Below are 13,406 nucleotides of genomic sequence, written 5' to 3' on the forward strand. Positions count from 1 at the left end.
TTAGATCCAAAAGCAAAAATCTAAACCTTTCCTGTGGGTATAGGTTGCATAATGCATTAGATATGCTTATACTTTATAATATGACAAGTGGAATAAGGAAATCTATACTTGTGGGTATTTAATATTCCCTTTCTTAATCACTATCTTATTCCTATCATGTCAAGAAAATAATTACCTCCCTATAAGGTAAAGTAATCATCAACTATGACTTAACTGCAAAGTGGATTTAAAGCCAATTTATAAAAAAAAAAAATATCTACGTGTCATAAAATTGTTGTGGCTAATTTTTATTACACAATGATATTCATTTTTCTTGATATAGCTCAATCTATTATTTAGAAACTTTAATATTCTAGGCCTAATTTATTGTAGATACAAATAGTACTACCAAGTAAGTTACTAAGAAATATTTTCTTTTCTAGAGAGAATTTCAAGATTCCCAGGAAAGATGGAGGGGTCACAATGGTCCCGCTTAAAATCCAATCTCCTAGATAGAATCTCCTTATATGTACACATCCATACCCCACAGCAAACAGTCCATTAATTTAATTAAGGCTTATAAAATCATGTATTTCAATACTGATGTACATGAAATAAAATACAATTTTAACAACAATAAGCCTAATTAATAAAGACATATATTGACATTTACATAAAAATTAAATAAATGCACAAATAATAATCACAATTAATTATAGGCCAGTAAAAATTAATAAATGCATATATGACATGCATTAAATATGTATGCATAGGTTTTTTTTTTTTTTTGGTTTGACCGGTCAAAGGGTTGACCAATATGGTCTGGTTAACAGTCAACTGGTTCAGTCAACCGGTTCACTTAATAGGGCCAAGCTCTGTCCAGATGTGCGGGTCGAGTACGGGTACGGGTCTGGTTGGCGAAGTCTCCCATGCACATTTTATCGGGTTAGGCCTTAGAGTGGGTCGGCCTATTTGACCAAAGGCTCAGGCTTTATAAATCTAACTGGTTTGTTTACTGAACTAGGCTAGGCCCAGATCGCACGACCTGTGAGCTTTAACAAGGCTCTTCTCCTCAATGGGTCAGATGCTGCCCATGGCCCGATACCCTAGGCCTAAAGTAAAATCTCATCTCCCATATTTGATTTTTTGAATAAAATAATAATTATAATAATTTAGATAATAGTAGTTTCAAATAAAACAAGATGTGTTATGTGTGCTACTTAAAAAGGAAACATACTTCTAAGACATTTACTTAAAAGCTACAACAACATAAGGAATTCAAAAATAACCTCAAAGTACTTAAATACAAAAAATAAAACCTAAATTAACTAAACTTCTTAAATAATCAGATTTTTTCCAAACTAAAAACTAATAAACCTAGCTAACCATAAACATCTAAAGTTCTCCAGGTGGTTCTCAACGGTTGCAATTTGATTTAAATATTATGTATACAATCATTTACATGTCCAAACTTATTCCTACTACTACTAAGGGTGACCCTGGTCCGCCATTTTTATCCCAACTTCTCCTGTTTAAAAGTAAAGATGGGTTTAATGTGTTTAGTAATAAGTTTTTCCAACTTTTAAAAGTTAGCTTTTAGTTATTTTATGAAACTTTTAAAAGTTACAAATTTAAAACTTGTAAAAGTTAATAATTTCTCCAATAAATCATTCTATTTCATTGTTATCCTTAATTTTTTCAAATATTACTAAACTACGGAGCCATACCAATGGGATTATCAGTTGACACTAGTCCACTCATTAAACATGCAAGAACAAAGGAGACCATGCCCAAAAACTAAAATGGACATGTAGTTCTTCAGCAAATAGCAAGTCCATTCACACGAAGTAGCATGACTTCACCAAAACTCGAACAAACGTATATCATGAGGCACTTACAGAAGTGATGACATGAGAAGCTTATGCCGAGCCCTATTCCCATATTAGTTTCTTGAAGCTTACATCTCAAAAACTAAAGTAAATAGGAAGGGAGAAAATTCATACAGGTTCTTTACTCATCATTCACCAGACATCCATGCAAGCCTCAATCATGAGGCGTGCAATATAAAACATGAACTCCAAGCAAATCATAAAACTTACAAAATCATAGGTGAATAGTTAGGTTATGGATCAAAATTTGGGCTCAATAGTTGACAGTTCAGTAACAATTTGCTTTCAAGGCGTGCAAGTGCATGCCGATTTTATGGAGAAACTGAGCCACCCCTAACGTAAAGGACGGTGGACACAATAATCATAAAACATAAATAGTTTAAACACAAAACAAACCATTTAATCAGAATGTGAATATGCAAAATATGCATTCCTTTCGTCGCGGCACAAACGCAGATCACAAGGGTCAAATATCCATTTAAATTATAAAACAAACTAAAACTCTTGTCTATCCCCCACAAACAGTTACATATTAGCTTTTAGACATCAGAGTACAAGAAGACAATGCATGAGCTCTAGAAATAACAAATCGCATGGCATGATATACCAGAAACCAGATACGTTGTTCAGGATTAAATAAAAGACTGTATGGTAGAGAACTTGGAAATCAATATCACATCTAGCCAAGTCACGATCCCACAAACTATAAACATTTCACTCGACCCAGGAGGACTGCATGGAGAAAACTCTCCATTCCAAGTCCTTGAACTCATATTCCACTGCAACGGCTTCTAATAACATCAAGACCCATCTCAGTTGGATCAGTTGCTTGCAACTCTACCTGAATTCCATCTAGTTCCCTCTTAAACCTGTCCTTGGAGCTTGCATATATCATCTTGCTTCTCACCCTTGACGTATCAGGTGACCTACAAAAAGAAAAACAATTTTAGTGTATGAACTAAACGAATGAAGAAAGGAAGATAAAGATAAAGAGTGGCTTATTAAATTTACCATGCAATGAAAAAAATCCTGCTTTTCTGGCAATTTTCTTGTGTGACAAAATCAAAATCATACACAGCATAGCGACATTCATTTGCAGGAAGACTTTTGGCAAAATCCTCATAGCTTTGGGCCGGCTCACCAAGTGTTTCGACAACAACTTGCTTTGACTTCTCCTCAATCTTGAAAACTATGAAGCGATAAGTCCTTTTCGCCTTCAGCTCCAAGAACTTTAACTTGCATTCATCGTTGACTGCCATTCCCGACGCAGCGTTGGCCTTTGCATTATAAAAGCATAAGAATTTGAAATATCATTTTCAATCAAGAAAAATAAATTAATTCAAACATGAGGCATAGAAATAAAACCTAATGTTAGCAATTATAATGCAAGCTAACTTTAAAAAAAAACATTTTGGCCGCAAAAGAACCGCTAAAAGAAAAGCAAATTTGAGTTAGAAAAGCTTTCTTATTGTTGTTTTTATTATTATCAGCTGGGTCAAACGTATTAGTTATTTTTTTTTGGAATTCAGGATGAAAAGTTAACTCAAGATAAGCTTTTCTTTTTCACCCCCAAAGCTTTGTAGTATTACCAGCCATTTGGATCACTGTAAGAAATAACAGACGCAGAAACTAGAAACTGAAACTGAAAATCAAAAACAGAAAAAAATTTCTGGAAAATATCAACAGTAAATATTTCCAAAATTAAAATGAATTAGAAACCAGATTGAAATCATTGAACGAGTGCTCATTTTTGTCCTCAATTCAAACAACAATTAAAAATAAAATTCAAAGAATGAAAATAAAAAACAATACAATTTAAAAATGTTATAAAGATACAAATTAATTATAATTATTTTACTTAATTATTATATTTTGAAGAGCACTTTGTAGTAGTTGAAGAACAATCTTACTGTAAGCAACAATTGAAAATAGTAAACCATGTTCTTTGAATGACTTTCATTGTATAAATTATTTGAAATTTTATGGGATTTTATTTTATTTATATTTTAAATTATTACGTCTATTTTATTTTATTTTTAAAAAAATTATGTATAAATGAAAACTAATCCACAAAACTAAATTATGAATATTAAAATAAAAAACTAGGGCATGTAACAAATGCATTGTAATAATCTATATTTTCATGAGAACAAACAAAAATTAGAAAAAAAAAAATCATACCAAACAAACCCTTAGTTTGTTGGGTTTAGTTTAATTGAATATCAGAAAATTTACAATGAACTGTTTGACTTAAAGACATGGAGGTACCTTGTCATTTCATTATGAATTATGACCACTAAACCATCTTGTGCTTTCTAAAACTATGTAGAATATTAATTTGGTTATTTTCTATTAGCAGGAGATACTAAAAAGACAAAACCATCCACAAAAATAGCTAACCAAATTAAAATATTTATTGGCTGGATTAATATCTACACAAATTTCTAGGTTTAGTGAACCCCAACTCATTCAAAGCACATCCTAGTAACCCTAAATCAGACCACTAGCAGCCTTTTCATTGTCCGCATTCCATCAACAAGTACTTCATTGTTACCTCACTCTTCACGGACATAATCATCAACGTGCTCACAAATGGATATGTAGAGCATTTATTTGACATGCTTGCCATGACGAAAAAAGGAGTAAGCAAGCTTTGAAATTTTTATGAATATCAACCAAATTGATTAATAACCTAATTTGATTAATTGATTGTGCGAATATTTTAGTCTTTCTAATACATTTTATAAATAAAAATTAATGAATTATGATTGTGTATAGTTTTGAAAGACTCGAGGGATTTAATAACAGTAATGAAACCACAAGGGTACCCCCCATTGCTTTTTTATCAAAACACTTATGGGGTTGTGCAATATTTCCTTGAATTTTTATTTTCCTCAAATGCCAGATCATGAATAATTATCAACATTTAGATTTTTTTTTTTTTTTCATTTTTAAAAGCTTCTGTCAATGCACTTCAAACCATCACAAGCAACAAAAGTGCTTCAAAAAGGTTAAGGAGATGTTTGGTATCATTGTCAAAAAGTAGAGAAACGAAAACCAAAAACAAAAACCAAAAATAGAAAATAAAAGCTTGAAACCAGCAACCTGTTTGGTTAACATTTATAAACAAATTAAAAACTTAATTTAAAAAATATTCATTTTATCTTCAAATCAAATAATATTATAAAAATATGATTAAAATAATAAAAATACAAATAATACACATTAAAAAAAATACTATAAGAAAAATAAAATTTATTATAATTATTTTACTTTAATTGTTCTACTTTTAAATTTTACTTTACAACAAAAATTTTATTGGACTTGACAATTGAAAAATAGTAAAAGTATTTTTTAATTGGCTTTATTACTATTTTTCGAAATTTATATATATATATATTTTAATTATATTTAAATTCATATAATCATTTAATTTTTATTTTAATTTTAATTTAAAAATATATTAAATGAATAAATTAATTCAAAAAAACTATTTTTGGATACTAAAATTTTTGGCAACAAGTTGTCAAAATAACTGAAAACTATAAAATTTGATTTTCAACTTTTTTGCAAATAGCTGAAAACCGGCAACAAAAACAGAAAATTGACAATATAAACAAACACATTTTTATTAAGAATGTACAAAAATTACCGAAAAAAAGAAAACCGGACTGAAACACACGCCAATTTGATCATTCGGTTTGCGATTTCAGTTCTGATTTTGAAAGATAAAAATTTCGGTTTCGGTTTCGATTTTGTTTCAAAACCGAACTGAGAAAAACTGAAAACAGAATTAATAAATTATAATTGTATAATATTATATAATACTAATATTTATTGGTGTACACTCATTACTCAATTTATTATTATTTAATATTTTAATTACAAATCAAAATAGCTAATACCCTTAATAGCTAAAATACTTCATCACTATCAATTTACAATAATTAGTATGAGAATCTTGGGCTGGCAGTGGGATTATATATGAGGCTGCCCCAGCCCCAAGTTGTAAGATTGTCAATGTGGGGCAATCAAATTTCTCAGGCAAAATGGAAAGGTTGCCCGCCCGCCCCGCCTTCCAGTTCCAGAATCCTACACGGCTAGTGCTGCCCATACTTCTATTTCCCACTTCCTAGTTCCACATTGGTTGGAAATGGAACAAATTTCCCCACCTTATATATTCAAGTTGTATCCTCCCTTCACTTTCGTCCCATGTGCTGGGCTTTGTATTCAAAGTCTTGGCCCAATTAGAAACCCTTTCAAAATTATAAGATGGGCTGTGGTTGCAGCCTGGCCCAAAGTATCGGACTTTGAAGAACTTTTTTTTTTTTTTAATGTTTAATAGTTCAAAGTTTAACAAAACCGAAAATAACCGAACCGAACTGGAAATCGGCGGTTTGGTTTTTTTTATAAACTGCCAGTTTACAGCTCAGTTTCAGTTCAGTAGTTTAAAAACAGAGGAGCGCGGTCCAATTTTCGATTTTGGCAATAACCGAACCAAAAAAAACTGAGTGCACCCTTTGTTTTTATAATCTGTTTCTTCAATATGCAGAAACAGAAAACAGCAACAATACAGAAAACAGAAAACAACAACAATATCAGGCCAACCCTTAGCAAGTGACGCTAATAAAAATCAAAATTTCAATTTGATTTTTCATTGCACAAATTCTCAACAATCAAATGTAGCAATAACCTAAAAGAAATCAATACAGAGTCTATGCAAAGGATTTAAAAAAAAATTGTCTATCAATAGTTTTTTTTCCCTCAAAGGAAAACACACTAGTCCACGTGCGTGCATGTCAATGCCAAATCTATCTACTGCAAATACTACCGTAGGTCCATAAACCATCGCAAACGGAAATACAAAATTTCACTAAAAATATTAATTACGCAACACCACCAAATTTGATTGTTTAAACCAACAGATCCACAAAATTTCCACTCACATCAACCAAGATTCAACTTGAATTGATAAAAATGAGCTCAATTCCTCTAGTTAGGCAACAAATCATGCTGATAAATCATATCAAACCCACATTCAAAGATAATAATAACAAAACGAAACTCAGATCTGCGAACCAGCAAGCCACAAAGCAGAGCAAGGGAACCAGAAAATCACAAGTGAAGCACAATTCGATAAAAGTGCTTCGAATTTCATCCAAACCTAGGTCCGACGATTAGATCGGTTGCATATTAAACATAAAGTTCCAGAATCAAACAATACGGAGATATCCAAGCCCTACAAGAACGCTAAAATCGTAGAAGAGAAGCAAGGGAAACACTCACCATCTTGGTCGTTCGCTTCAATGTTTGTTTGCGAGAGGTGGAGGAGATCCAGAGACTAGGGAGAAAATATAGAGAACCCTTCACCGATAAGGAGGGGCGCTGGCAAAGCAGAGCTACGGTCTTTTATTCGGGTGGGTGTGAGAAGTTTTGTTATCCTGGTTATCGGTGTAGGCGAGACCGGTGTGGAAATGAAAGTTCAACCAATGGCGTTAAGCCACCTTGCACACAATGTTTGTTGAGAAAGGACCCAAAATGGCGAGGAATATTAGATATTGAATTTTAAAATGAAGTCATCACTAACCTAATCTTTATCTTGGTGTGGTTAGAACACCTAATCTTATTCTACTTTACCAGAATCGGGATCTTAGCCTACTTTATCATAATCGAGATCGAGAGTTTGGTTATATGAGGAGAAGGTACTAGCACCCCCTAAACACTCGTTCTACAAACAGTATCAAATTAATTATGAATTATCTCTAAATTGATTTTGATGGTCTTTAATTAATTCATTTAAAATAAAAAAAATAAAAAAATAAAAAAATAAATAATATCATAAATTTAAAAAAGAATATAAAAATCAAAATGCGATTTAGGAATGTGTAATAAACACTCCAAATTAGGTGATCTTGTTACATAAACCTCCCCTCAGACCTGATACATGTGAGTTTTGAAATACTTCTTTACATTTTTTGAAATCATCGGAACATAGCCATACAAAAATCAAGTAAATCGTAAAAAATAATCTTTGAAAATATTTTCATATTTTTTAAAATCCTTGTAAAAATTTTCTAGAATTTTTCAAATATTTTTTCTAAAAATTTTTGGGATTTTTAGAGAGTTTTCTTTATTTTTTTGATATTTTATTTTCCATTTTTTTATTCTGAGTCAAAATAACTCAAAATAGTTTTCTTAACTTCAAAAATTATTTTAAAAAAAAAGTTTCCCATTTTCCTGATTTTTTATAATTTTTCAACTATTTTTATCTAATTTCTAAAATTTAAAACTAATTAAAAATATTAAATAAAATAATATATACAATAAAATAAATAAATAATTAAGTAAATAAATAAAATGGTGAATCGGGTCAACCAATTCATTTAAAATGAACGAGGTTAAACCAGTAAGTGTCATTTGTCCACCCACAAAAGTGAATAATGAATCATGAATAACCTGTAAAAACTTCAACTCAATTAGATAAGGAATCATCATCCGATCGTCTAGATTAAGCTGACTGCGCAAGCCTCAAATTTTGAAACTGTTGCTGCAATGAGATTGTTAAAATTGCTACTTAATCGGAGGAGAAATCACCATCCGATTATCTGGATCAAGCTGATTACGCAAGCACCTCTAATCCTAAGACTGCTACTGCCATGAGAGTGTAAAAATTTCAGTTTAATTGGATTAGAATTCACCACCCGATCCTCTAGAACAAACTAATTGTGTAGGCACTCTTGTTGCTACAATGAAATTGCTATTCGAGTCAAAAAACCAAAGCTTTCCAAGCTCCGAATATCAATTGGACCGTCCAGAGTGAAGAAGGATGAGTTGGACACCACCTGTCAAAATATCGGCACAATTGGATGAGAAATCACCCTCCGATGGTCTAAGGAAAACTAATTGTGCGGGCACTCCCAATCCTTAATTTTCAAGAAAAGCACACTTCTTCTTCTTCTTCTTCTTCTCTCTCTCTCTTAACATGAAATTCTTCTTCTTTTTTTTCCCGTCACTCTTCTTCAATTCTTCCTTCACTCTCTTTGAGGCCTATATTTATAGGCTTAGGAGAGGTAATTTGAATTCAATTTGATCGATGAATCAAATTTGTTTGGTCAATCAAATTTTAAAACAAATTTTCAATTTGTTTTAATCAAAATTTTAATTCCAAAGTTAACTTCCAATCATCATTTAGTTTATTTTTTATTTTTCTTTGTAAGTTTGAATTGCTCAATCAAATTACCAATTTGCTTTGAAAATAAATCAATTGCAAAGCTAACTTCCAATCCCCACTTATTTTTTATTTTTACAAATTTTTCACATTGCATTTTTGAAAATAATTTGCAAATTGAAGACTACTTAGCCCACTTCGATTCATTTTATTTTTAATTTTTCCAACGTAAAAATGTATTTCCTTTTCTACCCATTTTTTATTTTTTTGTATTTTTTTTTATGAAATAAAAAATTCCTTTTTTTCATTTGTTTTCGAAATTTAAGACTCGTGGACAAATTGAGGTGTCTATAGCTGCCACTTTTTATAAGTTTTGTTACTGAAGATGATAAAAGACATGTCTCTTATTGTCTTTTAGTAACAAAATCTATAAAGACAAAATACACAAAATTTGGACTCGGTCTTATATAACAAAAAATCATACAAAAGAAAATATACGAATTTACAAAGATGCATGGATTCTAAGGCTAATTCACAGACATACAGAGTAAGGTGTGAAGCAACCTAGTTGATGGGAAAGATTACTACCACGAGTCTGGAAACTGTGCCTTGCACCACATGAGTAGCTCACAAAATTGGATGAAAATGACTACTTAGATTAGAGAGCTAATGTCACATGTCTCTGAAACAATCAAAACAAATCGGATGATACTTTTTAGATTCGGAAACTATAAACGCCAAAACCCTCTGAGATAAGCAAAACAATTTGAATGTGTCAGTGGTTAGTACAACCTGAAAATGACTACTCAGATTTGGGAACTTTTATCACCACAGAGCTCCGAGATAGTTGGAATATTTAAAATAGGACTATTCAAACCTTGGGAGCTGTAATTGCTGCAAACATCTAAAATGACCAAAATAAAACTGAAGATGACTATTCGAATACTTAACCTCCGCGATAGCCAGACTATTTGGATACTTAACCTCCGAGATAGCCGAAGCTTTTGAAGATGACTATTCAGATACTTAACCTCCGAGATAGCCATACTATTTGGATACGTTGTTAGGACTGGAGGAGCGCATGGATGGGCTTGATACACATGGGTGAACACTAACTTGACCCAAAAGCTTAAGCCTATTGGGTCTTGGTGTAGAGACCCGAAAAATAGTAATAATAAAAATAATAAAGAAAAGAGGAAATTTGGTTTGACACATGCCAAGCCGTCGACGATTTTGGATGAGTTTAGAAAACCGTAGATGATTTTGAATTATCGCAGTCACGTAAGCATAAAACAGTAAAATTTGGTTTGGTAAAAACCAAACTATCGACGGTTTTGCTCTAGGATAGAACCCTATAAATAGGGCAGAAACTCATTTTATTTAGAAATTAAACACACACTCTCTCTTCTCTCTCCTAGGGTTGCGGTACTCTCTCTCTCTCTCTCTTTAATTTTGTTTAACTGGAGCAATTTAGCTGTTTGGGGATCTTGGACACCACTCTAAGGTTGAGGTAAGGAAATGAATTGTGTTAGTTGTTTTAGGATTTATTTGGTTAATGGGAGTATGTGGGTCTAGGAATGTTAAAATGGTAAATATAATGGGGTTGAGCTAATTGAGTTAGGGTATTTGGATACATGGTTTTTGTGCGAACACTGCATACACTGTTTTAGGATTCCTGCAGGCTTTTCTTCAGTAAACAGGTAAGGGGATTAAGTTATGTCAATAATATTTAGAAATTCAATCGGTTAAATTATAGAATGTGATTATTGGAATAATGTTTATGGTTTTCTGAATAATTTTATGGGTATGAAAATTATGGTTGATTTATTAAATGTGTATTTGAGAAAAACCTTGATATTATGAGTTTGAGAAAGCCCTTGAAAAGGTGTTGGCTTTTTTAGTCCAATCCCTAATTTTGATAATGACAAACCGCAAGTTACTTATGTATGTATCTAGTGATTGAACATGTTATAATTCAACACACACATAAGGGGATTGAGAATGGAAGCCAAAGACGCATCATATGATCAGGGTCTATGAAGATTAAAGAGTAAAGAAGATCAAGAAGAAGACATTTTGATTTTATTTGTATATGCATTTTAGATTTTTATATTTTGGTTTGTAATAAATGCATGCTTCCTGCATAATATGTTTTGAATGTTTAGACAAAACTGTAGACAGACCTTAGGGCTGACTTCGGCTGATTAATGCCAGGTTTTTAGGCTTAATTAAGAAGCTTAGACCTTAGATAGACTCTAGGTCCCTGCACACTTTTAGTCAAAAATAGGACTTAGGCTTAAGTTTAAAAGGGTTTCGGGTGACTAAACCTTGTGCATTGAAAACGTCCTGGTCGACCGAATGGTTGAAAAGTCAGAAAGGTTGACTTGGGTCGGGCGACTAAACCAAAATAAAATAAGTGTCCTTGGTCAACCGAACTTATAGTACTGACTTTTTCACCTTCCCTAGGCGCCCGAACTTCACGTTCAAATTCACCTCGGGCGACCGAATGTTGAAGTTTGGCAGACCGAACTTCTAATAAGGCGACCAAACCTCGAGTAGGTTGGAAAATCGCCTCGTTCAGCCACTCGAACCTGTCCTCGGGCACCCAAACATGAAAAATACACTTTTCTTCATGTGTTTATTCGGGCGACCGAATATCTCGAGTTGCCATATTTTTACCGCATGTAATTAAGGGTAATTGGGGTTAAAAATTGATTAAACATTTTTAATAATACCCAGCGTGTCCCAACGGTCATATTTTTTGTAAAAAACTATATATACCCTTTCATTTGTCAAAATTAGTAACTTTGATTAGCAAATTTTTTTTCTCTAATTTTATCCTAATTAAAGTTCCCCCAAAACATATTTTTATTGCAAAATCTTTTTGGGGTTATATTTTATACTCTCCATTCTCTTCCATTCATTATTTTAAAAATCTTTTTGAAGAGAACAATTTATTTTGGGCATCTATTTCTTGCATTCATAAGCATTTACTCTCACATACTTTTTCATTTCTAAAAATCATTTTGAGAGTAAACTTAAAGGTTTCTTCTGATTAGATGTTTTTGGAGAAACTTTTTCTTGTACTTGTGAACATTTTTGCACATCATTTTTAAACCAAAAATTGTGCATACTCATTTGTGCAAAAATCCCTTTGAGAGCAAAACCCTAGGTTCTCCAATTACACATTGATAAAATATTTTTGAGAAAATCTTAGTAGAGTTTAAATCTTTGAAGCATTTACTATATATATTATCTTTCAAAAATTAAAAATTTATTTTAAGAAAAACACCCATTCTATACTGAGCATTATTTCATATTATATTAGAGAGTGCATTTATTTGAACTTAAACGTGTACATCTTAGCTTGTATTTTCAGAAGTATTATTTTGTACAAAAATAATTTTAATGTATCGGTTGGATTCAGTCCAAAATTGAACTAGGGAGTCGCAGTCTCGTAAGTAAGACTGGTTCGGTTCAACCCGAAAATTGAACTGAGATTTTCCTTGTCCTGTAAGGAGAGGATGTAAATGGCTTCTGCTCCATCCGTTTAAGTGAGCAGGGATAGTGTAATCCTTGGGGGGTAGGCTCAAGACGGAGATGTAGGCAGTATTGGCTGAACCTTGTTAACAAATCTATGTGTCATTCTTTCTCTATCTTATTTAATTTCCTACACTTTAAATAGCACATGTGTATGAATGTTTATTTAATGCCATAATTATTTGCATACACACATTTGATTTAAATAATATATAATGCACATGTGAATGTTTGCTTTCATTGTTAACTATTTTACACACACGCATGTATATTGAATGAGATATGAACTGTGGTGAATCAACAAATATTTAAACATACGAAAATTATCATGGAAGGTGACCAAATACCCACTAAGATAGTTGATGGAAAACAAGTCCCTAAGGAGAAAATTGATATGAAAGACTTAAACTATAATATGCTGCAAGTAAATTCTAGTGTTATGAATGTTCTATATTGTATTTTAGATGCCAATGAATTTAATAGAGTAATGACTTACAAATCAGCTAAGGAAATATAGGACAAGCTTGAAGTCACTTACAAAGGCACTATAGATGTTAGGGATAATATGATCGATATGCTTACAAGTGAATATGAAGCGTTTAAAATGAACCCGGATGAATCCATAACTAATATGTTTACTAGGTTCACTCACATAATCAATTCCCTAAATGCACTAGGAAAAACCTACACTACTTATGAGATGATAAGGAAAATTCTTAGAGGGCTACCACTTAAATGGGAACCAAAAGCCACTGCCATAACGGAAGGAAGAAATCTAAAAACCACTTCCTTATATGAGCTTATAGATTCTTTACTCATATGCGAAATGA

The 13,406-nt window shown here is 32.0% G+C and overlaps 1 protein-coding gene across 1 annotated transcript; it reads right to left on the reverse strand.

The window, feature by feature from the left end:
* Positions 1–2,266: 2,266 nt before the first annotated feature.
* On the reverse strand, positions 2,267–7,359 carry LOC131159174 (actin-depolymerizing factor 7). Its single transcript, XM_058113885.1, has 3 exons — positions 7,155–7,359; positions 2,880–3,145; positions 2,267–2,794 (listed from the first exon to the last, which is right to left on the reverse strand). Exons 1-3 carry the CDS (start codon positions 7,155–7,157, stop codon positions 2,638–2,640), a joined length of 426 nt encoding a protein of 141 aa, XP_057969868.1. The 5' UTR covers positions 7,158–7,359; the 3' UTR covers positions 2,267–2,637.
* Between the last annotated feature and the right edge of the window lie 6,047 nt (positions 7,360–13,406).

Source organism: Malania oleifera, chromosome 7 (assembly GCF_029873635.1).
Source record: "Malania oleifera isolate guangnan ecotype guangnan chromosome 7, ASM2987363v1, whole genome shotgun sequence".
Lineage (NCBI taxonomy): Eukaryota > Viridiplantae > Streptophyta > Magnoliopsida > Santalales > Ximeniaceae > Malania > Malania oleifera.